This window comes from Camelus dromedarius, chromosome 10 (assembly GCF_036321535.1).
Source record: "Camelus dromedarius isolate mCamDro1 chromosome 10, mCamDro1.pat, whole genome shotgun sequence".
NCBI lineage: Eukaryota > Metazoa > Chordata > Mammalia > Artiodactyla > Camelidae > Camelus > Camelus dromedarius.
In genome coordinates this window covers 42,474,003-42,498,831 of record NC_087445.1, presented here as the reverse complement: position 1 = coordinate 42,498,831, position 24,829 = coordinate 42,474,003, and the positions used below count along the sequence as shown (strand labels likewise).

The window sequence follows — 24,829 nt, the reverse complement described above, 5'->3', positions numbered from 1 at the left end:
AGCAGAATAATGTGTTCAGTCATCCATGTTAAACTGTAAGTTCTAGCATGTAGTTTATTATCAGGATCTTCTAAAAAATTAATCATGTCCTTTCTTGCTGATCTTCTAAAAATCAAGTGCTACTATTTTGAGGTTAGGGATTAATTCTGTAAATATCCATTTGAAATTAGACTGATTCCTGGACATGGTGCTGGATAGGCACACAATAGTAATTTTTGACCAAAAGTAATTGTAGTAGATTTAGGGCAGGATAACAAGCTCTTTGCTACATTATCACATCTGACACTGTTAAAACCCCCAAATTCCTATCTGCACGGATTGCATATGCTCTGGTAAACACTTAGCAAAGGTACACAGTAATTTCTCAGTAAAGGTACAAACTTGTAACCTCTAACCCAAATGAAAATACTTAATTTTAATTAAGTGATACTGCTTTAGGTTTAGTATTGAAAGTTTAACAAAGTACTAAAATTGTACATATTCAAGCAGAAAAGAATCCGTAATTATAATTTTTAATGGAATCATTTCAAATGATTAATAAAACATGTAAAATGTGAAAGAATTTTAAAACTATACTTATGTATGTCTATATATGTATCTTTAAAAATCTGTGGTCAAATAACCCTCCCAGACTTCAGACAATACTACAGAGCTACAGTAATCAAAACAGTGTAGTATTAGCATAAAAACAGACATATGGACCAATGGAACAGAAGAGAGAGCCCAGAAATAAACCCACAGACCTATGGTCAATTAATCTTCAAGAAAGGAGGCAAGAATATACAATGGAGAAAAGACAGTCTCTTCAGCAAGTGGTGTTGGGAAAACTGGATAGCAGCATGTAAATCAATGAAGTTAGAACACTCTCTCACACCATACACAAAAATAAACTCAAAATGGATCAAAGACTTAATATAAGACAAGACATGATAAATCTCCTAGAAGAAAGCAGGCAAAACATTCTCTGACATGAATCTTAGCAATGTTCTCCTAGGGCAGCTTACCAAGGCAATAGAAATAAGAGAAAAAAATAAACAAATGGGACCTAATTAAACTTACAAGCTTTTGCACAGCAAAAGAAACCATAAGCAAAACAAAACAACAACCTACAGAATGGGAGAAAATATTTGCAAATGATGTAACTGACAAAGGCTTAATTTCCAGAATATATAAACAGCTCTTACAACTTAATAACAAAAAACAAACAACCCAATCCAAAAATGGGCAGAAGACCTAAACCAGCAATTCTCCAATGAAGACACACAAATGGCCAATAGGCATATGAAAAAATGCTCATTATCACTAATTATCAAAGAAATGCAAATCAAAACTATAATGAAGTATCACCTCACACCAGTCAGAATGGCCATTATTCAAAAGTCCGTGACTGGTAAATGCTAGAAAGGGTGTGGAGAAAAGGGAACTCTCCTACAATGCTGGTGGGAATGTAGTTTGGTGCAGCCATTATGGAAAACTGTATGGAGATTCCTTGGAAAACTAAAAATAGACTTACCATATGATCCAGCAATCCCACTTCTGGGTATATATCAGGAGGGAACTCTAATTCAAAAAGATACATGCACCCCAATGTTCATAGCAGCACTCTATACAATAGTCAAGACATGGAAGCAACCTAAATGTCCATCGACAGATGACTGGATAAAGAAGCTGTGGTATATTTATACAATGGAATACTACTCTACCATAAAAAAGAATAAAATAATGCCATTTGCAGCAACATGGATGGACCTAGTGATCATCATTCTAAGTGAAGTAAGCCAGAAAGAGAAAGAAAAATATCATATGATATCACTCATATGTGGAACCTAAAAAAAAAAAGGACACTATGAACTCACCTACAAAACAGAAATAGACTTGCAGACATAGTAAACAATCTTGTGGTTACCAGGGAAAGGGGGTCAGAAGGGATAAATTTGAGTTTGAACTTTACAAATGTTACTCACTATATATAAAAATAGATTTAAAAAAAAGTTTCTGCTGTATAGCACAGGGAACTATGTTCAATATCTTGTAGTAACCTTTAATGAAAAAAATTAAAAATGAATACATGTATGTATATGCATGACTGGGACATTGTGCTGTACACCAGAAATTGACACATTTTAATTGATGGTACTTTAATTTAAAAAAAAAAAGGAAAAAAATCTGTGGTCAAAGAAAACTGAGGTTATCAGTATAAACTCATTTAACTTCTATCTCTTCTTAGTTATTTCCCTCCATACATACCAATATCCATCCAACTCTAAGAGCACAAATCATTTTATATATTGTGCAAGATTTTTTTCTTATACATATTTCAATTCCCTAAATTACTTATCATTTTGCACTGCCCACCACCTCAAATTTACCAAGGAATCAATCTACAGCCTCATCTGTTTAGATCACTTTCTCCCAGCCTGAAGAGCATCAGTGCACCTCGTGCTCCTCCATCTCAGATCCTGCCGCACAGAGGAGTCTCATTCTTCAGCATCTTCATGATCTCCTTCAGCTGGTTCCTTCCTTTCAACCTATAAAACAGAAGTCCTCTCATTCTAAAAAAATTTCTTTTTCTAATTGTTTTCTCTTTTCTTCCTAACTCCTTCAGAGTAGCCTATCCCCACTGTCTTCACTATCCCTCTGGGGCAGCCCTATCCCCTCTATTTACTGCAATCTGGCTTTCTCATAGACCATGTCACTGAACCACTTTCACTAAAGTCAGCAGGGACCTAACTGCCCAAATCCAATGGACACTTACATTCTCTGCAGCAGGACACCATTACCTACTGCCTCCTTTCTGGATATCACCTCTCTTCTTCCCAGAATCCTTCCTTAGCTTATTAAACTTTGTCAGTCCCCATAGTTCTCTTAATGTCATCCATTTTTGTGATTTTAACTACTTCTTATGTATGCTGATGACATTCACATTTTTATCTTTCCATGTCTTTGAGTGCATGTCCAGTTATCTACCAGTCATCTCCTGAATTCTCCAGGTGTCCGAAAATTCAACACGTCCAAAACTGAACTCCTCTCCTCAATGCAGTTCTTCTCCCATTTCGTACCTCAATGATACCACCACCCAACCTTAGTCACATAAATGGGGGGGCAGCCTCTACCTCCTATTTCTTTACTTCTCACAACCAAGCTATGTTTTATATTATTTCCTAAATAAAACTAGAACCTACTTCCTCCCTTCACCTGTACCTTACTTCAGACCCCTGTTCTTCTTGCTATCATCTAATCTAGAAGTTACCAAATTGCTGTTTGGTGGAACCAGTTGTTAGACAGTTCAAATACAAAAGGATTCTATAATGTGTTTGAGAAGGGCAGCACACCACATGCCTGCTGTGAAGGTCCACAATGAAAATTAGCCTGAAGCAGCCCTGAGAAGTTGTACGGTAAGGAAACCTGCCTAACTTTACTTCAGTGGGGGTCTCCCTTATGTTTGCCATGTTAGCCTTTCAGGAGGGACAGGAGAGGCGGTGGGGGCATGTTAAGTCCTCCTTGAAAATAAAAGAAAACACTGCTCCTCAGAACAGTGTGGCATAATTATCTCCAGGCTTCTTCAAAGTCATCTTTCACACTGACATTAATGATCTAAAATGCAGACTTGAACGTGCCATTTCCATTCTCAGCTGTTTTCTGAGAAAAAAGAATCAGCTCCAGCTCCATGCAACATGGATGTTAGGACCCGCTCTGACACCTTGCTGCCTGCTGGAGCATCACGTGCTGAGCATCACACTGCACTCAGTCTAAGCCCCGGTACCTGTGGTTCCCCCAAGCACACCACTTGCACTCGCGGTTCTGCACCACTGTATATGCTGCGCTCTCTGCCTTGAGTGTCCCTTCCCTTCAACTTACTCACCAGCTTTTAACAAGGCCTTTAAGACCTAGCTTAGGTATTCCCTTTTTAGATGACTTTTCTTTGCCCCCCAGTTTTCCCTCTTCTTCCCTAAACGTGGACTAAATTCCTGAGTATCCCCATCAGAGTGTTACGCATATCTTTAGGGAACCCGCTGGTATGGCTTCCCCCCTCACTCTACTGCCAACATTACGTCTCGTTCCTTGTTTTACTCCTGAAACACTCAATCCATGATCCATGAACTAAACAGTATTTAGCAGCCCTCTTACGAACAATCAGGGAAGACCTTCCAGAAGAAATCTGACACTCCAGCTTCTCTCTGATCTCAGCTTTCAGTCTGATTGAACTAAGGACTTATCTATGATTGTATTACCCGGGAGGCATAATTAATTAGAGATATAGGTACATATACTCTTATGTACTCTTAAAAATTCTGCTCCAATGGGGAAGACAGGCATGCTTTCTGACAGCCCCACTCTCTTGCACTTCTCGTGCTCACTAGCTTTTCTCTTGGTGTTTTCCTCTCTCAACAAGGAAACAGGATAACAAAGTAATGAAGAACATAGGTTTCAGTCCAATTCCAGCTCATCACTTATATATAGCTGTTACAATTTTGGGCAACTCACATGTTTTCTCAGATTCCTCATCTATAAAATGGGCACAGTGACAATTCCCTACCTTATAAAGTTGCTATAATCCATAAACACCATTAAGTGCCTTGGTAAATATATGCATTAAAATGCGTCAATGGCTTCTGGCCATACGATTCATAACATTTTGACATTTAACCAAGTGATAAAACTATTCCATTTATTATCCCCATCACTTTCTAGTCCCCTTACCCTGCTTTGTTGTTTATTTTTCCTCCCACCAGAATATTAGTTCTGTGAGGGTAAAGGCTTATTTTGTTCACTGCTGAAAACAACAGCACTCAGAAAAGTACTGTACATATTAAGCCCTCAGTAATCACTTGAATGAAAGGTGCAAAGTATCAAAAGGAAAAATACACCAAAACTTGCATTATAATAAAAAGTATACATAAATCTTTCTCTAATGGCTTCTAGTCATGTATTTTAAAAATACCACATGCTATAATAAAAACGTAAGTAATTTATTAAAATTTGAAGGCAGAAACATAATTTTAAGAGATTTAGACCTATGTCAGGTGTGATAGAGTACGGATGCTTTCTTGAAATTCAAAATCAGATCCAAGAGTATCACTTTGAGAGTGTTCTGGTAGACTGAATTTACTTTTAGTTGTCTTAGATGAAACAGTCACTATCCTACTCTCTTTCTTAACAGAAATGTGTTTTTTCGAAGACTCACTTTTAATTGGTTCATTAACCAAAGAGCTATTTTGCCCGATTCCTTTGCTCTTCCGCTTTACAGGTGAGTCAGAGCAGGAAAGCAGGTCCTTTCCAGAGTGTGTCTTAGCAGAGTGTTGTTTGGTCACTTTCTCTGAAGAAGATCTACTATTTCTCGGCAACTCTGCTTCTTTTCTCTGACTTCCAGTTCCAGAAATCCCCTCCGCTGAAGGAGAACATGCTCTCGCAATGAAATCATCAAAAGACTCCTGCCGCTGCTCCGTGCCTGGGACTCCCAGGTTGTCTTTGGAAGTTTCTCGGGCCTCCTGAGTAGAGACTGGGGCATGCAAGGAGTCGAGAGGCAAAGGAATTCTAGCGTCACCTGTAATTTTCTGAAACTGGAGGGAAAAACCAAAGAAAAGACAAATTCAGCGAACAAAGTCAACCATTAAAACGTAGAGTCCAAAACTTTAATGTTACTCTATGATCGTATTATTAAGACAGGCAACTGATTATTCAGAAGATCTTAGAGCCAGTTTTTTCTAATTATACCTTGCCACATGATTCTCAACTTATTTAGCTAATCCAAGGCTATGTCCACTACAGTTTCAGACTTTGGTGTTTGGAGTAGTTATTATCCATTTTCTTTCCCTCATTAAAAACAATAAAACCCTATTCTGTAAGAAATGTAATTCCTTTTCTATCCTCCAGGCACATGTAAGCAGTATCCAGTTTATGACTAGACTGTGTTCTCAAGTTGTCAGTTCCCAAGACCAGTCTGAGACTGGCTGAGGCGGGAGATGGGGGCTCCAAGTACGGTTAGAGGAAAAGCTGACAGGTTTTCCCCCCAACCTCCATAACCGGTGACTCACTATAATATATTGCCTATTAGCTATGCCTGGATTGCTTATCTTAAAAAATTATCTGTATCAGTACTTGTACCTTCATTAGTGTTCCTTCATTGTAAGCTGACTGCATACAAATAGAAACCTAGATAAAATATGAATAGAATAGACATTTATACAATTTCAAATTTGGAATGTTTTCTCTAATATTTTCTTTCTTTCTTCACTGAGGATAGTTTGCTTTAAATCATAAATTTTCAAGAGAACTTCCAGTTTTCGTATTTACAATACAGTATCATGAAATGGGCATAAATTTAATAATCTCAGATTTGGAAAGGATTCTAAAGAGGCTTCTAGCTCCCAAGCATGTGAACTGTTATAGAGATTGATCATTATTATTTTCTCTCTGACTTGGTAGTTCCCTTTTTGCTAATCCCTCTTAGAATCATTAAGTTCTGTTCTGGCCACTTACTTGGATATTTTGCATTTGTCCTAGGGCAGTCTGCTTTGATTCTGGTTCTTCTTCCTCATGTGCCTTCTTTTCTTCTTTAGGTGGACTACTGACAGTAGAATTCATCTGGGGACAACCTAGTAAATGAAAATCTGACTGATCTATACCAGCCATTGTGGCAAGCTGCCCAAGTCTGGACAAGAAGAGGAAAAGAGGAAAAGACAAAGGTTAGTGTAATCATGTCAGCGCAGCTTAGATTTCAAACACTGCCTCACTAGCAGCTTCGACACCTACCACACACCTAGCCCACTGCCTCTCATCTACATTCCCACACTTCTTTACCAACTCTCCTCCAGTATCTAAAGATGTGCTTGTTTCTTCCTTCCAAGCCCAGGTCAATCACTTACAAACCACCACTCCATCAATTATCAATCTCCAATTCCCTCTTTCAGCAAAATTCCTCCTTGTTGAGAACCAATGATCTCTATCCTTCCTGCAGGTTAATAATAATTTTTTTCTGTCTAGGACAAAAATAAGTTTAATTCAAACTAATAAACAAGCAAAATAAATAAAAGGTAGGAAATTTCCTATGTATTCTGGAATATTTTCAATTCAAATCACCTTGAATTTAGTCTTTATGAAAACTATTCCTACCAATTACTCTATCTACAGGTTACTCTTATAATGGGCTCCCCACTCAAAGTAAATTCTCCTATTTGCATTTCTTTAAAAATTTAATTCCTCATTTAAAAAAAATTCAACCATATTACCTAAAATTACACTAAATTTAGCTAAACATAGCTATGGAAGTGAGGAAACCTGCTCAAATTCCTCAGCAAACTACCATTATAGTCACGAAGAATGCCGGGAAGAGAAATGGACTAACCCAGCGTCTTTAAGGAGATCCAAGAAAGCATGGAACTTCCGAAAAGAATTCTCAATGCTGCCTAAAACACCTTCATCATCCAGGATCATGCTTGTCAATGACTGTGCTTGAAGGGCTTCAGACAAAGAGAAATTTATATTTCTTAACTGGGCATTTTCATGTTCCAGCTATAAAAGAAGATTGAAAATATCTGACATGATTTTTTCTCATTGTCATTAAAAGAAAACAAAAGTAGTCTTGTATAAACAAAACTAAAATAAAATACTCAAAATGTAATTTATTTGTAATTAATCTAACTCTTCATCAATACAGAGACCATATCACATAATAACTGAAACCCAGAGGCACCCAACAAAGTTTCCTATATAACACTCAGGTGGTATATAAATAAGCCAAAGTTACTGTTTTATTAATGATCTTTCAAAAAAGATCACATTTCTAACTGGTTAAATTCATAATGAATCTTCATTCCACATTAGAAAATTACCTGCTCTAAGTTTCCCCTAAATTAGAAATGAAATACAGAATCTGATCTGAACAAAGCATATTACAACTCTGCTGAATGTTGAGGATTAACTTCAGTGAGCAAAGTTTTAATGTGTAAGTTTAAATGTCCTAAATGATATCCAACCCATTTTATTAACTGTATAATCAACACTAATCTCCCTGGCTTCTTGAAAATACTCACTTTCCTTGTACTCCTCCCCTCCATCATCTATGCATTTAAAACCCCACATTAGCCCAACTCCAGTATTTCTCAGAAAGGCCATCATGTTCATGATGCCTCTTTTGCCTTATGTAAGCAGGTGCTCGGTACTTAGATTGACTAAGTGTCTTCCAAACCAATGTATGCACTTTCAAAAATACCTCCTTAAACTCACCCTGTAATAAATTGTATTTATACATAACTTTTTAGCTGATGCCCTGCTTTCATGCACATTACGTAATGTAATTCTCATAGTATATATTTTTATCTTTCATTGCTTTCTTAGCAGTTTTCCAATGTCTTTTACTTATTTAAAAGATTCACTTTTGTAATTCACTGCCAGTAGAGAGTTTCATCATGTCTTTTATGTTACTGTATATACCACAGAAGCATAAATGCTTTCTTGAATTGAAGCATCATGAACAGGAAATAAGATAATGTCATATGAGGGCATACACACAAAAAAAATCTCAGATTTTTACATTTTTAAAAACATGGTTTCTGTAATATAGATCATATATAATCACCAAATACAAGTAAATGCAAAGGTCCATATGGTACAACCAATTTGCAACATATTACAGTTTTAAACTTTACAAACTATGTGTACATGGCTTAAAATCCAATTAAAATAAAACCAAAAGCTCTCCAAAGTATAAGAAGAAACCTGTTTACCTCACTGACTCGTTTATCAGCCTTAAGTCTTATTACTCGCTCCTCCTTTAACTGCTTTAGGCACTCCTCCAGTTTTTCCTAGTGTAAAGAAACAGAATAAGTATTATAACAAATTCATAGTACAATATCCAAAAGCCTTTCTAGCTAAAGATCTCACCAAAGATTTAGGTGCAGGGCCAGAAGTGAACTCAGATTTTAGTCCACTACATGTAATATTATACTATGCTGGTGAAACTCATTATCAAAATAAATCAAGTAAGTATATTAAAGATTTATTTAAATCCTACTCTTTCCAAAATAAATTTGTGGCAGCTCACCATAAAAAGCATAGCATATGCATATAACATAGTAAGTCAGAAATAAAAAATTAAGACCAAGAAAGAAAAATTCTGTATTTATTTGTGGGTCCCTGTATAATAGGAAGCCCTATTAATAAACATGTTTAACACACCTGAATTATGTAACTGCAGATTCAAATACATTTTTTAAAAAGTAAGCACTTTTACAGCAATTTACTATATGCCAAGGACTCTTCTAGGAGTTCCCTAGCCGTTACATAATCCAATCATGCAAACCCTAGGAGGAAAGAATAATTATTAATTCTGCACTATTTTACAGATGAGAAAACTGAGGCAGAGAGGAGCCGAGTAAGGGGAGCAACACACCCAAGGTCACATCATTAGTTAAGTAGTAGAGCCACGCTGTGAACTCAGGAAGGTGGGTGCCATTTGTGTTCACAGAGGTGTTAATCTTCCCACTCACCAAGGTCAATAAAATAAAATGAATATTGGTAAACTCCCTTATGATTTATAAGAACAAAGACACTGAGGTCCTTGAAGTGCAGGACACTATGTGTGGCAGGCAGAATACTAAAAGAGCCCCTAAGATTCCTAATTGCTGAAGTACACAAACCTCCCAATTACTCAATCAAACACTAAACCTCGGTGCTATAGTGAAGGGATTCTGCAGATGCCATTAAGGTTCCCCAAATCAGCTGATGTTAAGATAGGGAAAATATTCTGGGTGGATATGACCTAATCAGGCAGCCTATTAAAAGGGACTGGGCTCTTCCTGGAGATGTGAAGTACAAAAAGGACAAGAGGGAGATTCTCCAGTGCTGGCTTTGAAGAAGTCAGGTGTGATGCTTTGGGAAGGAATGCAAAAGGGAGGCCCCTAGGAGCTGAGGCTGTTCCCCGACTTGAGCGCCAGTAAGGAAATGGGGACTTCTGTCCTGCAACTGCAGAAATAGGATTATGCCAGCATGCTGAATAAGCCTGAAAGTATTCCTTCCCAGAGCCTTTAGATGACAACACGGCCAGACTGACATCTTGACTTCAGCTCCATGATACACATGAGCTATGCTGAACATCCAGTACAAACAAGAAAGTCCAATGTTTGGGGCTCAATGTCTTACACTTAAATTTCACATGCTTTAACACTCTAAGGAGGGAATCCACATGCACCTGTGTGTATCTGAGTAGAGAACCCAGTCATGCTGTGCCTGGACTTCTGACCTATGCAACTGTGAGCTAGTAAACAGATACTGTTTTAAGTCAATAACTTAGTGAAAGAAAATTAATGTGTTACTCAACCCTCAGGCTCGTGAACAAAACAAATGACTGTCATTGTTTTAAGCCTCTGTTTTGGCGTGGTTTCTTATGCAGCAATAAACAAACAGAACACCTACACTTATTTAAACAGTAAGTATATTTATACACGCTAAACGCTTTGAACAATCACTTAAAGCATTTAAAATTCACTATGCCCACAGTGTGTGTGCGTTGAGGGGAGGAGCTCTATTATATGCCATCACTGGGAGAGGAACTGGTACCACTTTCTAGAGAGTAACTTTTAGTACATACCAACAACTTACATCTAGGAATTTACCCTAAGGAAATCATAGATGTGGGCAAAGATGTATCTACCAACATGATGTCATAAGATTGTTTATAACCAAACCCCGGAAGAAAGCTAAGAGCCTCCAAATTGGGATTGGTTTAAATAAAAACAGCACATCCACATGAAAAAACACTCTGGTGAAGCAGCTAAGAAACAACAATGATGACAAGAGGTCTCAACCAGCATCAACGAATGGGCTTCCGGAGTTCTACGTTCAAGACAGATCTGTCTGTTTTTCTTGAGAGATGGTCAGTGAGCTTAGTCAGATTCTGTGATGTAGAAGAGCATTCAGTGACATGACAAGCATTTCTGATACCTTCTTAAGACAAAAGAGTAGATTAGGTGTGTGTACACACAGAGGGGGCTTTTATTTCTTTTAGTAAGTTGTTCACTGTTTTCGGAAATTTGCTCAATGAACATATATTTTTATACTAAGAACATGTTTACAAAATTAAGTCTAATAACTTCAAATTCTGTGGTGTTTCATTACTAAAGTCAACCAAGTTTTAAATGGGGAAAAAGGGAAAAAATTGTAAAATTCCTCTACTTTTAATATAATGACTTTAATAAAAGCTTAAAAAACGATTGTATAGAAATTCTAAACGAATGACCAAAATAAATAAATAAATAACATAAAATCACCCCAGAGAAAAGCAGACTAAAATACTCCATCTTGACTAGTTCTAAATAGCACATCAGGGGGCAATTACATGAAATAGTTTCTCCCTCTAGTGGAGGGAATTAGAACATAGTGTTAAATTTTTATGAAAATGTGTACCCTCCTCCTACAAAGTTAATTCATGTCCCTTAAAAGGAACTATGGAACCAAAAAATAAGAAAGCAAAATTGCTTAATATTCTATTACTTAAATAAGACTATGATGAGGCTCTGGAATAACTCCTTCCTGTCATCTGCTCTCTCTCTTCCCTTCTACACATCACGTAAGTTGATTTTTCTGGAATGAAGTTCCCGTCATACTGTATGCCAAATTTTATGTTGAACTTTTTCCCATTTAACATTGAAATTAATCATTTCTCATATAAACAGGGGATTCATAACTTTGACTTCTTTTTAGTGCGTTACAAAGGATTCCACTGAGTGGGTCTATTGGTTAGCCATTCCTTTATGGTTAAATATTTAAGTTCTTCCCCAACTTTTCAATATTGTAACCTTTCTATGAGTGAAGGCATCTTCTTCATATTTAGAATTATCTTCTTGCAATAAATCCATAAAAATGAGCTTGAGATCAAAGCAAACGAACATTTTTAAGGCTCTGAGGTACCTATCTCCAAATTGCTTTCCAGAAGATTTCTAAGATTTTATACTGCCATCAGCAATATATCACTTGGTATATAACCTCCAAATAAGTGCACAGAACAAAACTGTTACTGTGACAAATAAAAGGAGAATACTTACATAACCACTACTCAAAGCTGCAAGTACTCGGGGCCTCTCAAAAACCCTCCATCCCTTTCCTCAACACAAGCGCCTTCCCTCTTAGCAGTCAAACACCATCCTTACTTCTTGACAATCATTCCTTTAACCCATATGCATCCCTAACAATATAGCTTAGCTTTGCTGACATCAAACTTTATGTAAAGAGAATCATAGTGTATACAGTCTTTTGTACCTTATTTCTTTCACTTGACATTGCTGCCTGCAGCTTTCATTCATTCAATTTTATTGCTTGATAGTTTTCCCAATGTATAAATACATACGACTTGTTTAATTTTTGACTCTTAAAGGACATTTTTTTTTCAGTTTGTGCAAATGCAAATAATGCACATGAATCCTGTTGTACCAGTTTTTCTTGTGCACTTACCCAGGGTGGGGGGAGGGCTGCTGGGTCACAGGATACTTACATACCTTCAGCATATATACGTGCTTTCCAAAGTAGCTCTGTCAACTTATACTCCTGAATAACCAGGGTGGGAGATTCCTATAGTACTCCAGGTCTGCAATGTCGATTCTATCAGACTATTTTTTGTCAATCTGACTGGCATGTAGTTTCATCCGTTTTGATTCACTTAATGAGGCTGGACACTTTTCTGTGTTTACTGGCTGTCTGGACTTCTTTTTATGAGATTTAAGTCAATTATTCTTGTTTTTAATTCTTTTCTATTTCCAAACAATAAACTTACATGACTACTTTATGACTAAATCTTAGGCATTATCTGTTACCTTTCTACTTTACTAAGTAAGGGTTCAGTTCATTTACACTCTTACCTATGTCTACACCACTCAGTAAAGTTATGTCACCATTAGTTGTTTCCACAGGTTATGACCTCTTCGACTTGTAATGATACACTTAAAAATCTATATTGTTTATCAACTATAAATTATCTCAATGACCCAATTTGTAAAATGAGGACATTCATGTCCTTTTCCCTTTTTCCACCTCCTATCTACCTTCCTTCCAAATCTGGCTTTCATGCTATCAAAGTTGAAATACATACTGTTCTATGTACAGTTAAGTTTTCTGTAATTTGAGTATGGAGTAGTGTTTAAGAGAACAGGCAGAAAGCCTGAGCTCAAAGCCCTGATTCAACCCTAAATGAGGTACAGCTTAGGCAAGTTCCTTCCCTGTTTTAGTTTCCTTTTCTGAAAAGTGGGGATGATATTAGCACCAAACTCATAAGGCTATTCAGAGGGTTAAATGAGTTAACATATGCAAAACCACTTAGAACACAATACATACTAAGTACATATAGTACACAATACATACCAGTACATACTATGTTCATACTAATACATACTAAGTATAGTTTAGGTTAGTTATTTATTATTGCACGCAAGTTGACAATAAAAGCTGCTAACCAAGACAGTATTTCCATTGTTGTGATTAAATTAACATGGCCCACTGCAGACATTTCCTATGTATAGAGACCACGGCTCCTTCTACACTGTTTCAGTGTCACTGCCCTTGTGTAGGGTGACTACATATCCCAAGATACCTTGGGCTGTTCTAGTTTATACCTGTTGTTCTGATGTTGTATTATAGCACCTCCTTACACTACTTAAGTGTTCTGGTATGGACAATAAATTAGACAGGTAGTCATTACCTCTGTGTCACTGAAAAGGGGGACATCTATAGTGTCAAGTTTATGTAGATTCTTTTCCTGCACACCAATGGTAGTTTAAACATCTACCATAGTTTTGTTTACTTCATGTTGATGTCAGTATAGCCTTTTCTCCTCTGAAGTTTGAGTTCCTCCTTCTCTTCCTCTCCCTCCTCCTAACATACACAGCAAGTACAAGATCCCCAAGGTGTTTCTAAACTCTCAAGCACACAAGCAATGGAAACCTCTCAAATCTATACTAGCTGCTCCCTGCATGGAATCCAATGTTTCCTGAATCCCCTATTACCTTCCTTCTTGGTTTATTCCCTCATTTTGCTGGATTATTTCTTCAAATAACTAAAGGTGTAGTACAGGAAGTAAATTTTTCAAATTTCTTTATGTACAAACTACCTTATTCAGCCTCCACGTATGACTGATAGTTTGGCTGGATACAATACCTTAGGTTGAAAATTATTTGCCTGAAAATCTGGAGGTATTTTTCTAATGCCTTCTAGGATCCATGGTACTGATGAGAACTATGATAAGGTTGAATTTTAATTTTTTTCTTTTTAGGTGGCTAGTATTCTCTCTGGGATGTATTTATCTTCTTGGTACCACAATGAATGGTATCTAGATATTTGAGTCTATTTTTGTTCATCTTGCTCAAAACTTGAGTAGCTATTTTCAATTTGAGGCCTCATGTTTACTTTCAGCTGCGGGGAATTTTCTTGCCTTTTGACAGCTTCCCCCCATTTTTTTTTCTGGGTCTGGAATTTCTAATAGTAACACGTTGGATCTCCTAGATGCAGCCTCTCTCATTCATCATTTCTATCACATTTTCCATTGTGTCTTTCTTTTTTATATACTGAGAAACTTATTTACTACTGAATTTATTTCAGCAACTATATTTTCATTTCCAAGAGATTTTTCTTGCTTTCTGATCACTTCCTTTTGAATTAACTTATTTTATAGTTGCTAGTTTTTTTTAAACCTAAGGATACTAATTAGGGTTTTTTCTTAAATCATATTGTTTCCTGAATCATCCCTGGTCCTACTAGAATGTATTTTTACTATTTTTTTTTTTAAATCTCTGTCATGTTGTAAGCTTTACTCGACTATCAGACAAACCATGGTTACTTTCTATTTAAGAATGAGAGCTGGAAGTTCCCTGGAAGCCAGTAACTGATTGGCTTCTCTTATGCATGGAGAAGTGGATAGTAATTATAATAGGATACCCTCAAATACTCTTTTCTATGGTGCAAAAATTCAAACAGCTGCCCTGATTCTCCACAGTTTAATTTTTTTCAAAGTGAATTTATCTCATTTCAGAAGAGTGAGGGTAGGGCTGGGAGTCACCTCTTGCAAGCACAAACCTTCAATGATCACTCCCTACTTTAGTCACATTTTAAACTAACTCCACTCTCTCTTGCCCATGCACATCTGAGCATGGAGCTGTTTCTGCAAGGGGACTAAGATTCCCCCTCAGCTGCAGGCAGTCCCTGTACTTACTCTAGGTGATGGTTTGCCTCTGCTCTGCTGCTTCAGTTTCACACTCTTCCGCCTTTCAAAAACATGCAGTAATCTCTTGTCTTGACTGTTGTGGGTTTATGTATGTAGCACTTTGATACCATCATTTTAGTGTCATGTCAAAATGGAGAAGAGCTGAAGAAGTTCTCAGTGCACCTTGAATAAAGTACTCCGTAGTCAGTTTCTAACCCTGGTCTTCCCCAACGTCTATAATCACTTTTAGAAATACAATCTCCTAGTCTACTGGTGAAGGAAACGAATACAACACACCTGAAAAGATAATGAATGCGGGACAGATGCTCTAGGGTCTTGTCTTACTCTGCAACTTACTAATAAATCACTTAAGTGCAACAAATTGTAGGCACTCATTTATAAGATGAAAGGGGGTAATTCTAATGAACTATAGATTCCTCTTACTCTAACATTCTACAATTTTCTAAATACTTTAAAATTTCTCTATATTATTACTATTAATTTTAGTTAAAAATAAAAATCTAACTTTCCCTTCTGAAAATCAAGTAATAATTTCCATGTCCTAAAATAATAGGATAACTAGTTTTAAATCTGTCAAGTTTTATACTCAAAGAAAATATTAAAATAATTTAAAAATTAAACATGGACTTTGTAGCACAAAGACAAGGTCCCCTCAAATGGAGTTTCCCTTATTTAGTACAAATCATCAGCTCTGCATTAAAGTTGAAATAAAACGAACACATTATTTTTGAGGTACAAAAATTTGTCATGAAAATCAATTTTTCTTTTGTTTACAAAACAGTATGGAATGACATTAGATGCCAGCTTTTTTAGGCAATACAGTGTAGCTTCTTGGTATTTTTTATTTTAGGTAAGGAGAATATCAGCATCAAAACTTTTTTTCAACTTTAACTTTATTAAAAACAAAATCCTATTTTCCTATTATAAAAAGGGAGGTCAACTAGAACTGTCAATTTTCTCATCTGTGAAACAAGAGCACTGAATCAGCTGACTGCATTCACTCAAACTCAAATTCTTTGAGGTTATCTTATGATCGTTAAGGGTCTCCCTAAGTCTAATATTCTATGGTTCTAAGGAAAGGGAAATGTATTATTAACACATATTTTGATTTTCATTTCTGAGAGCTCAAACGTCCATCAGTCACCTTGGTCTAAGCTAAGGGGGATACGATGCAGATGGGAGGGAGAACAGAACCTCACACAAGCTGCCCAGTGGTGCAATCAGCCTTCCATCTGAACAATCATCTCCTCTGTATCTTTCAAGTGATAACTCTGTACCTGCAGTGCTTCCTGCTTTACGCTGATTTTCTCTGGCTCTTCCTGAACACTTTCTGAAGAATCATCGACCTCTTCGAGTTCTGAGGAGGAAGGACTCTCTACCGTCACAGTCACAGGAAATTCTGACTGCTTAAAGAAAGAAGATAGGTTGTATAAAATATAAACCAGATGCCAAACATTAAAGAACATTTAACAAAAGTGATCTGAGGTATCAAGTCATTATTTACAAGTCTCTTTCACTGCTCCTTAGTCTAAAACAAGCAATGACAAAGTAAAATTACATTAACGTATTTTTGCTGTGTTACTCTAGAGAATTCTCTTGTACATGGTTAAGATTAATTTCAGAATTGCCCATATTATTAATTTTCTTCCACAGAAGCCATGTGAGGAGCCAGGGCAAACATTTTTCTCTCAGATCAACTTTACACTACAAATGAGAAATCGATTCTTCATCACTGGACACAAACTGGAAGAAAATGTAGCTTCTAGGAGAAAAATGCATCGGTAAAGGGACTGATAAAGAATCAGATGAATAATTAGAAAGTCAACATATCTAAACTCTGAATAACAAACATGAGAGTTTTAAAAAATAAATCACATACACAACTAAAATTGAGCCATCAAAACATCATCTTCTCATCATCCTTAAGCTAAAACTAGCATAACAGTAACACCATTCTCCTGTCAACCTTCACTGCCACTGGAACATTGTTCAATATGATGTTTCCAAACATTTAAAAACTGACCTGATCACAACCCCATAAAGTCTAGAGATCAAAAAGAAGTGTGCTGGGATTATATAACTGAATAGAAGACAAGTCACTAGGATATCATTTTGATGACAAGCAGCAAGCCCTGCAGGATAGGAAAATCCCAGCGGTGGAACGAGGCGTGCATCCCTTCTTCTGGGCATGCGAGGGGGCAGTCCTGACAGCCAGGGTGCTCTCCTCTCACCTCAGCCATGCTGCCTTTCACAGAGCAACATCAGTCTGCCACGACAACAGGGAAGGAGAATCTGGTGCTGACAGGCTTAATCTGCTCCAAGACCCTGAGGCAGTGTGAGGGGGACTGTGTGTGGCCTTGGTGAGAGAGGGAGAAGTGCTGATGCAGAGGCTCTGGGATGTGCTGCTCTATATTGGCTTTAAGATCAGAACTTGTACAGAGAGCCCCTAGTCAACATTTTCTGAAAGCATATGGACATTTTTGAGTATGACAGCTCCAAGTGTGGGATCAGAAATGGCAGTCAAATTCATTTCACTGGGTAACAGCTGATTTGTGGACTGCAGAAACGGCTTCCTTGTTTACAGACGTAACCTTGAGGCTCCCAGCGTGGCCCATATCCACACAACTCCGCCGTGGCGCTGGCAGAGCCACCCGACAAGTTCTAGATGATTTATTTCAGAAAGGGAAATGCTTCTTGGAAGGCTCTGTTCAGTTTAAAAAGCAAAGAGAATGACCTTCACTTTTCTCACTTAAACCCGCTATAAATTAGAAATAGAACAACATACCTGCAACTGATTACATACATCACGAGCTTTGATTAATGGAAAACCCCTGAAAAGACATCAACAAAATGAAGTTATATTTGATGTAAATATGTCACCTGTTAATCCTAGTTAATAAAACTAATCAGTATTATGTAAAATATCCACTATAGAATTGTGTATAAAAATAAATAAGCTCAAAATAAAGACCTGGAAGGCTCTGCCATGGAGAAAATTGAACAGAATTTAGCAGACCAGCTTTATGATAACTCGTTGAACCGCTGAGAGGTCCCTTCAGTTCCTAGGTTCAGGATGATTGAGATTTCAGTCTAACTTCTTTAACTGGTGAAAGTAATCATTTTCTAATTTATAACTTCTTGTGATAAGGATGGACCTGAGATTAGTAAATGTCTCAAGAAGAAGATATGAAACCACAAAGTTGTGAAACTAGTGAAACTGGTGACTTAACACTATAGTTTATGCAATAGTAATTCACATTACCATTTGCAAAAGAGTAGTTGTCCAATGGAGATTATAAACATCAATTTAATGTGAGCAAATGAACAGATATTTTACACAGTACCTACTTCAAATGCTATTTAAAATCATTCTCTTTGTTTTCTTAAGCAATTGTTAATCCCCAATATCTTGAATACTAGCAGTAAGTCATTTGAAAATAATCTATAGCAATCTATTTCACTTAGCAAGCCTAAAGCTATAATTCAACAATTTTATTTACACTGCTATAACAAAAATTACTATGAACAGCTATCTCTTGGGTAAGTAATCAGCTAAAGCAAGCTAAGTCTAGTTTGACTCACTAAAGCTGATTCACAAAGTTAAGCCAATTGATTTAGATTAGGTCTAATCCATACTTCTCATCCATTCTGCATTAAAATATTCCCATAAAATGTCTTTTTTCCCCATTCCTACATATCCAAATTCCCACTTCTGTGCTGAAGGGCTTGCTTCACCTACACCTGCCTTTAATGAAATCTTTCTCACTTGCAGAACTGGAGATAATTTTAGTCTCTTCTTGATTCCCATAGGGTTACATCTGTTGTGACACTTGAGAAACAACTTGAAACTCCCGATTATAATTAGTTTTTGTTCTTCTTCCTTAGAGGACTCATTAGGCAGAAGCCATGTGTGAGTTATCTTCTCCTATAGAAACTATCAGAGACCTCCCACATAATAGCAGCTCCAAAATAAAGAATTCTGAATGACTGAAAAAGACAGGGAATGAAAACACCCTACCTGTTCCTGTTTGCACGTTCTGCAGTACGCCATGGCAGGAAACCAGACACACCAGGGGGCAAAGGTTCAGGAGCATAACATTCTTTACCAAAGGACTGTTTTCTTCCATTACTCACAGGTTTCTTTGTAGCCAATCCTATGTTTGAGAACGCATGAAAAGAAGGAATCAAGATGCACCAAAGGTTCTACAGAGCAATTATCACATGTGTACACTTTGAAAGGAATCCAACAGGCACTGGACAATGATGTCAAAGCCATTAAAAACAGGATTGTTTTGTAACAACGTTTTACACAGGCCAGCAATTTTTAAAAGTATTAAGTTCTCTACAGTAACAAGTTATTTTAACTAAAACATAAGTATTGAGATGTGCAGGACATGCAAAAATAAATAAAAAATATCCCCCAAAGAATGACACATTTTGTATATCACGCAGAAACATTCAAGTTTATTGAATCTCAGAACACTTTTGGCATTTCTGAATCTCAAGGATAGAGAAACAAAGATACACCCATGACTCCTGACAAACAGAATGTTCTGAAATTAGACCAAAATTTCAGCTTAAGATTAAAACAATCAAAGTAATGAGATTTCAAGTTGCTGGCTGTAGGTAAGCCAATGTTACCCTCCTGTAAGTGTTGACCTTCACTGCTGATTTGATTTCATATAGAAAACACACAGAAACCAAATGAAATCCATTGGATGAAAGAGGGAAATGTGGAGATTTAACCTACATTTCAGTACTGAAGAGTCAAGTATCTTTACATGAAGTATTTGTAGTAAAAACTAGACCTACATGTTAGTATTTTATTTAGAACAAACTATGTATTCAAATTCACATTTAAATACTTAATTTTCTCTACTGTTACTGAAAACAAGCATAAGTTAAAATGGTTCTATTAATCCTTCAAATCTACTATACAAGATCTACTTTAGCAGCATTAGGATGGCATGTAAATGTGGTAACGTGTATGTGGAAATACAGAACAACCTTATTGATAATCACTGCATGATTCTATGTGATTTCTCTGGACAAATTTACATGCCTCTTAAAATATATAGAAGCTCAGTTCATCTTGCTATTCTTTTTTTGTTTTTTAACTTAATTACCCTCAAAGAATGTTTTATGTATGTGGTTTGTATGTGTATAACTTTCCTTTCAGAAACTAATGCAAATATATTTTGTAATTAAAATTTTTAAAAATTACACTTACTTTGTTAGGAGATAAAAAAAATTCTAACAAAAGTTCCAGTCTCTTTTCTGCATACATAATTACAATATAAATGTGACACAATTCACAGAATTATTTAACCCCTATATTCACCTGGATCTAACTATATAGGCAGACATTGAATTGGCTTACCTCTATGTCTCCAAATAACTGAGGCAAATAAAAAAAGCCCAAGAAATAAAATTACTCTTAAAAAAGCTCAGTGAGCTTGTAAACTTCAGTCACATTTCCACTTTGCTTTATCATGCTAAATAAGAAAAAATTTTAAATTGTTTTATTCTTATTCCATGATACCCCTACAACATACCACCAGGTACTAAAATTAGAAAATTCCTGTTATATACACATGTTTTATTTATATATATTTATATAATGCCACTCTGCCATTCACTATTATTATGAAAAATAAATGCTATTTGCAACTAAAGATAATGTGTTCCAGAAAACAGACAGTTAAGGTCACTTAGAAACAATATAAAAGTACCAGTAGAACTGGATTATATCAAATTTATATATTCAAGAGGATGTGAAACTTAAGTCATTGGTGGTTAAAGAGTTTTAAAAGATTTTTATTACATTTGGTCACAAAATTATAGGCTTAATTTTAAAATCCTGGGTTAAGTATTATTTGGAAAATTAAACATACATTAAACATTTAGAAAATGTTTTTCTAAAATGTTCCATCTAGGTCAATAAGCTTCTTTGCATAATCTTTTATAAGGATTCTATATATTTTAAGTCTTTTTAGTCATTGAGAGAAGCAAGGTATTACCTGATTCAATAACTCTAGGTAAGAATTTGCAAGGAAGAAGGAAACAACAGGAAAACTGAAACTGGGAAGAAATTTCATTTCATTAAAAAAAAAAAAATCATCCCTCAAAAGCACCATTGCTAAAACTGTCACAGTGCAGCCCAAACTTAACTGCAAAGTATTAGAACTAATCATCAATCAGGAAATATTTTTAAAATAATGAACTTTCTATAAAATTCAAACAATGAAGTTGGTTAATACTAACATCTCTTTAATTTCATTCAGTGTTTTTATATTCTAAAAATTCTCATAATATGTACCAAAACAATTATAATTCTAACATGCAGACATATAACATCGGTTGTTACCAGTATCACATGAGAAGAGATATTAATTTCAGCACATCAGAATGCAAAAGGACTATAAATTCTAGTAGCATTAAAAAAAAAAAAAGTAAAGAAAAGGGTTACCGATTCTAATAGTAGCTTTTCCTTTTCGACCACTTCCCAAAATTATAGTTCTCTTTTTCTGTCTGGCAGCTTTGGATGGTTCCTTCACTGATGGAGAAGTTATCCACTGGTACTGAGAGAGAGATAATAAATAAGCCATTTCAGTTACAGGTAATTTATGAGGTTTTGTTCTCAACTGGAAATTATTAAGATATTCTAAGTTAGTAAAATGCTTTCAATCTGCATTTCTGGTAACCTAAATTAAAGAATCATACAGTATTTTCAAAAACAAAAAAGCCATTTGATTTGACTAACAACTTAAGATGACAGAAAAGTACCTTGATAATTTTATTTTATTAGAAAAAGGAAGAAAAACAAGCAATTAAAGAGAAATGGTTCCTAGAGAACTAAAACATGATATACCTCTGACTTGGCACTCCTTCCATTCTGGAGAACTTTTTTGATAACTGCTTTCATCACAGAATGATCTAAAGTGAAATAAATTGAAATTAGAGTAACTGTTTCCCCAGTAAGTGGCTATTCCCATTTAAAAACAAAAACCAACACATTATTGCTTTTCCCACAAAATTAAACATGAAATTTACATTATGTAATTATACATCTACTTTTCCCTTTGCGTATTTTAATCTCTTCCTCAAAAATCTAAGATGCCACCTTGCAGACTGCCTTCAATGGCTGCTACTTTGGCAGCAGCAAAGGTCAAATTTACACAAACACTTTGTATCTAAAGTGGCTTTGGATACTTTGGATAGAAAGCAGAGAATCTGAGCACTGTCTAGACACTTAGATTAAGATAGCAAACCAAAGTCCTGATGTTCCCTCAAAGCTGCTCCTCCTCTCAGCCCTCTTCTAAGTGGTACCACCCAGTTGTGCACATAATCATCTGGGACTTGTCTCTTTATTACTATCTCCTTCATACCCCACATCTAATAGATCTGCAAGTCTTGTTAGCTACACTCTCAAAACACAACCTGAAGTCAACCACTTTTCACTTGCTCCAAACTTCTAGTCTAAGTTAAGCCATAAACATCTCTCATTCAGACCGTGGTGACAGTGCCCTACTTCGTCTCCCCATTTCTCTTCTTTATCCCCTCAAGTCTACTCTTTATATCAGGGTCATCTTACCAAGACACTATTTGGATCATGCCTTTTTTCCAGCTCAAAACCCTCTATGCATTTAGAATAATCCCTATCTTTACTCAAGCCTTCAAGACTTTACAAGATCAGGCCCCTGGTTAGCTCCTTGACCTCACAGCAGACCCTAGTCTTCCTCACCATATTGGCCTCCTTGCTTTTCGTTAAATACTCCTTCCATCTACATGCCTGCATACTCATTGCTTCCTTATCCTGGAATGTGCTTCCCCCAGACCTTCCATGGCTTGATCCTCTCTTCACTCAGGTCTCCACTCAAATGTCTCTTTTCCAGTGACGATGTCCCCTAACTAGCCTATCCAATGTAGACCTACCTGCCCCCCTCAGTCTCCTTACATTAAGGTATTTTGAACTTCCTACTATCTAAAACTACATTACTTATCTGTTTACTCATTTCTATCTGGACTCCTCTACTAGAATGTAAGCTCCATGAAGGCAAGACTTTGTCTATCTGGTTCACTGCTATATCCCTAGTGCCTAAACTCACCTTCTCACACACGAAGGTATTCAAAAAATTACTTGTTAAACTGACAAGTGAATAGAGTACTCTTTCCAAAAATTCAGAGATTCCACAAGAAGGAAATAATGCTCTTTGTAGAAGCAGGCTTATTATCTAGGTTTACCTCTGTGCAGAGTAGCAGCCAAGAACAATTTACAAGCATAATTCATTTTAATTAGTAAATTATCTGCTAAAAACATAAAGGAAGTACAATATTAGAAAAGTACAGCTGACCCTTGAACAACATGGGTCTGAACCGCACAGGTCCACTTACACGCAGTAAATGTGTACTAGAAAACTACAGGAACCAAGGCTGGTTGAATCTACAGATGCAGAACTACTGACTGTAAAGTTATACCCAGATTTTCAACTGCACCCCGCGTTGTTCAAGGGTCATCTGTATAAGATTAAGAAAGTAAACTCACTAGGTTTTAAAAATTGTCAATACGTGAACAAATTCTTTTTGTTTTGCTATTTGTTATCAATTAAAAAATTGTGACCACATACCAACAAGTGGATTTTTTCTTATATCCAGAATGACCAAAGTTCTGTTGGTTTCAAGGGCCTTGAGTAAAGCCTTAGCTCCTTCATTGGTGAGGCCACACTGCTGCAGGTCAAGTGCTTATGATGAAAGACAAAAAGGTCACTTGCTTACCCTATACAGATTTAACATAGAGACGACTCTCATTTACGTGTGTGTAGAAGAGTCCTACACAAGACCAATCATGGCTAGTTTTTACTTTTGGGTATTCCAAAAAAACAGAGTCATATAAGCACACACATAACGCAAAATCCAATTAAAAAACTCTTCTTGAATGTGCAATGATTACCCTGGCTTGAGTACCAATAAATCACCCAACATATTTTACAATTACAGAACTGAAGAATAACTTTATATAACCATTGAGTGAAAAACATCACAAAATGAATTAGTTCATAATTAGCAAGGGCAGCAGCAGCAGTGCAAACTTCACAGGCAAAAACTGGTGGGGCTCAGAAATTTCACTGCATTCTTTTGATCTTGAGCCCCACATCACTCTTGAAACTAGTTAAAAGGGGAAAACAGAATAGAAGAAATGTATTAACTATCAGTTTTGAACAAAAAAAGAAGTCTGAGAGGATACAAATAATAACAAATCCAAAGAATACGTGAGCAGAGAATATATGTTAAAAACCTATCATGAAAGAACGATGGTCAAGAACTCTCTCAGTAAAAGGTCAGACAAAAAAAACAACAAATGAGCATAAGTTCTAGTAGTTACGAGGTTGAACAACCTACTCATTTAAACCAAAAGGATCATCATGAAAGCACAGGTATAAAAAATATTACATGAAAGGAAACTATCATGAGTCCTTCTTTTTAAAGTGTCATGTATATTATTACATTAAAAAACTAGAGTCTTGCAAAACCCATGACACACAGAAATAGTAAATCAAACATATGGATCTGACCAAAAATGATGCAACTCTTACAAACTTTTACCGCAGAAGAATGGACACAGAA

The 24,829-nt window shown here is 36.2% G+C and overlaps 1 protein-coding gene across 4 annotated transcripts in view; it reads right to left on the bottom strand.

The window, feature by feature from the left end:
* Positions 1-614: 614 nt before the first annotated feature.
* CEP78 (centrosomal protein 78) overlaps positions 615-24,829 on the bottom strand; it is a 32,114-nt gene continuing 7,899 nt past the window's right edge. Inside the window, exons 6-17 of one of the 4 annotated variants that reach the window (XM_031449919.2) lie at positions 23,833-23,946; positions 22,077-22,141; positions 21,675-21,786; positions 19,224-19,359; positions 17,991-18,036; positions 16,483-16,611; positions 8,727-8,804; positions 7,346-7,512; positions 6,481-6,652; positions 6,106-6,153; positions 5,186-5,561; positions 615-2,528 (exon numbers count right to left, since the gene is read on the bottom strand). In XM_031449919.2, coding sequence (XP_031305779.1) covers positions 2,524-2,528; positions 5,186-5,561; positions 6,106-6,153; positions 6,481-6,652; positions 7,346-7,512; positions 8,727-8,804; positions 16,483-16,611; positions 17,991-18,036; positions 19,224-19,359; positions 21,675-21,786; positions 22,077-22,141; positions 23,833-23,946 — 1,448 coding nt within the window. In that variant the 3' untranslated portion in view covers positions 615-2,523. Of the gene's footprint in view, positions 2,529-4,949; positions 5,562-6,105; positions 6,154-6,480; positions 6,653-7,345; positions 7,513-8,726; positions 8,805-16,482; positions 16,612-17,990; positions 18,037-19,223; positions 19,360-21,674; positions 21,787-22,076; positions 22,142-23,832; positions 23,947-24,829 lie in introns of those variants that run through there. The other 3 variants (XM_010978079.3, XM_031449918.2, XM_010978076.3) reach the window with 3 other exon arrangements.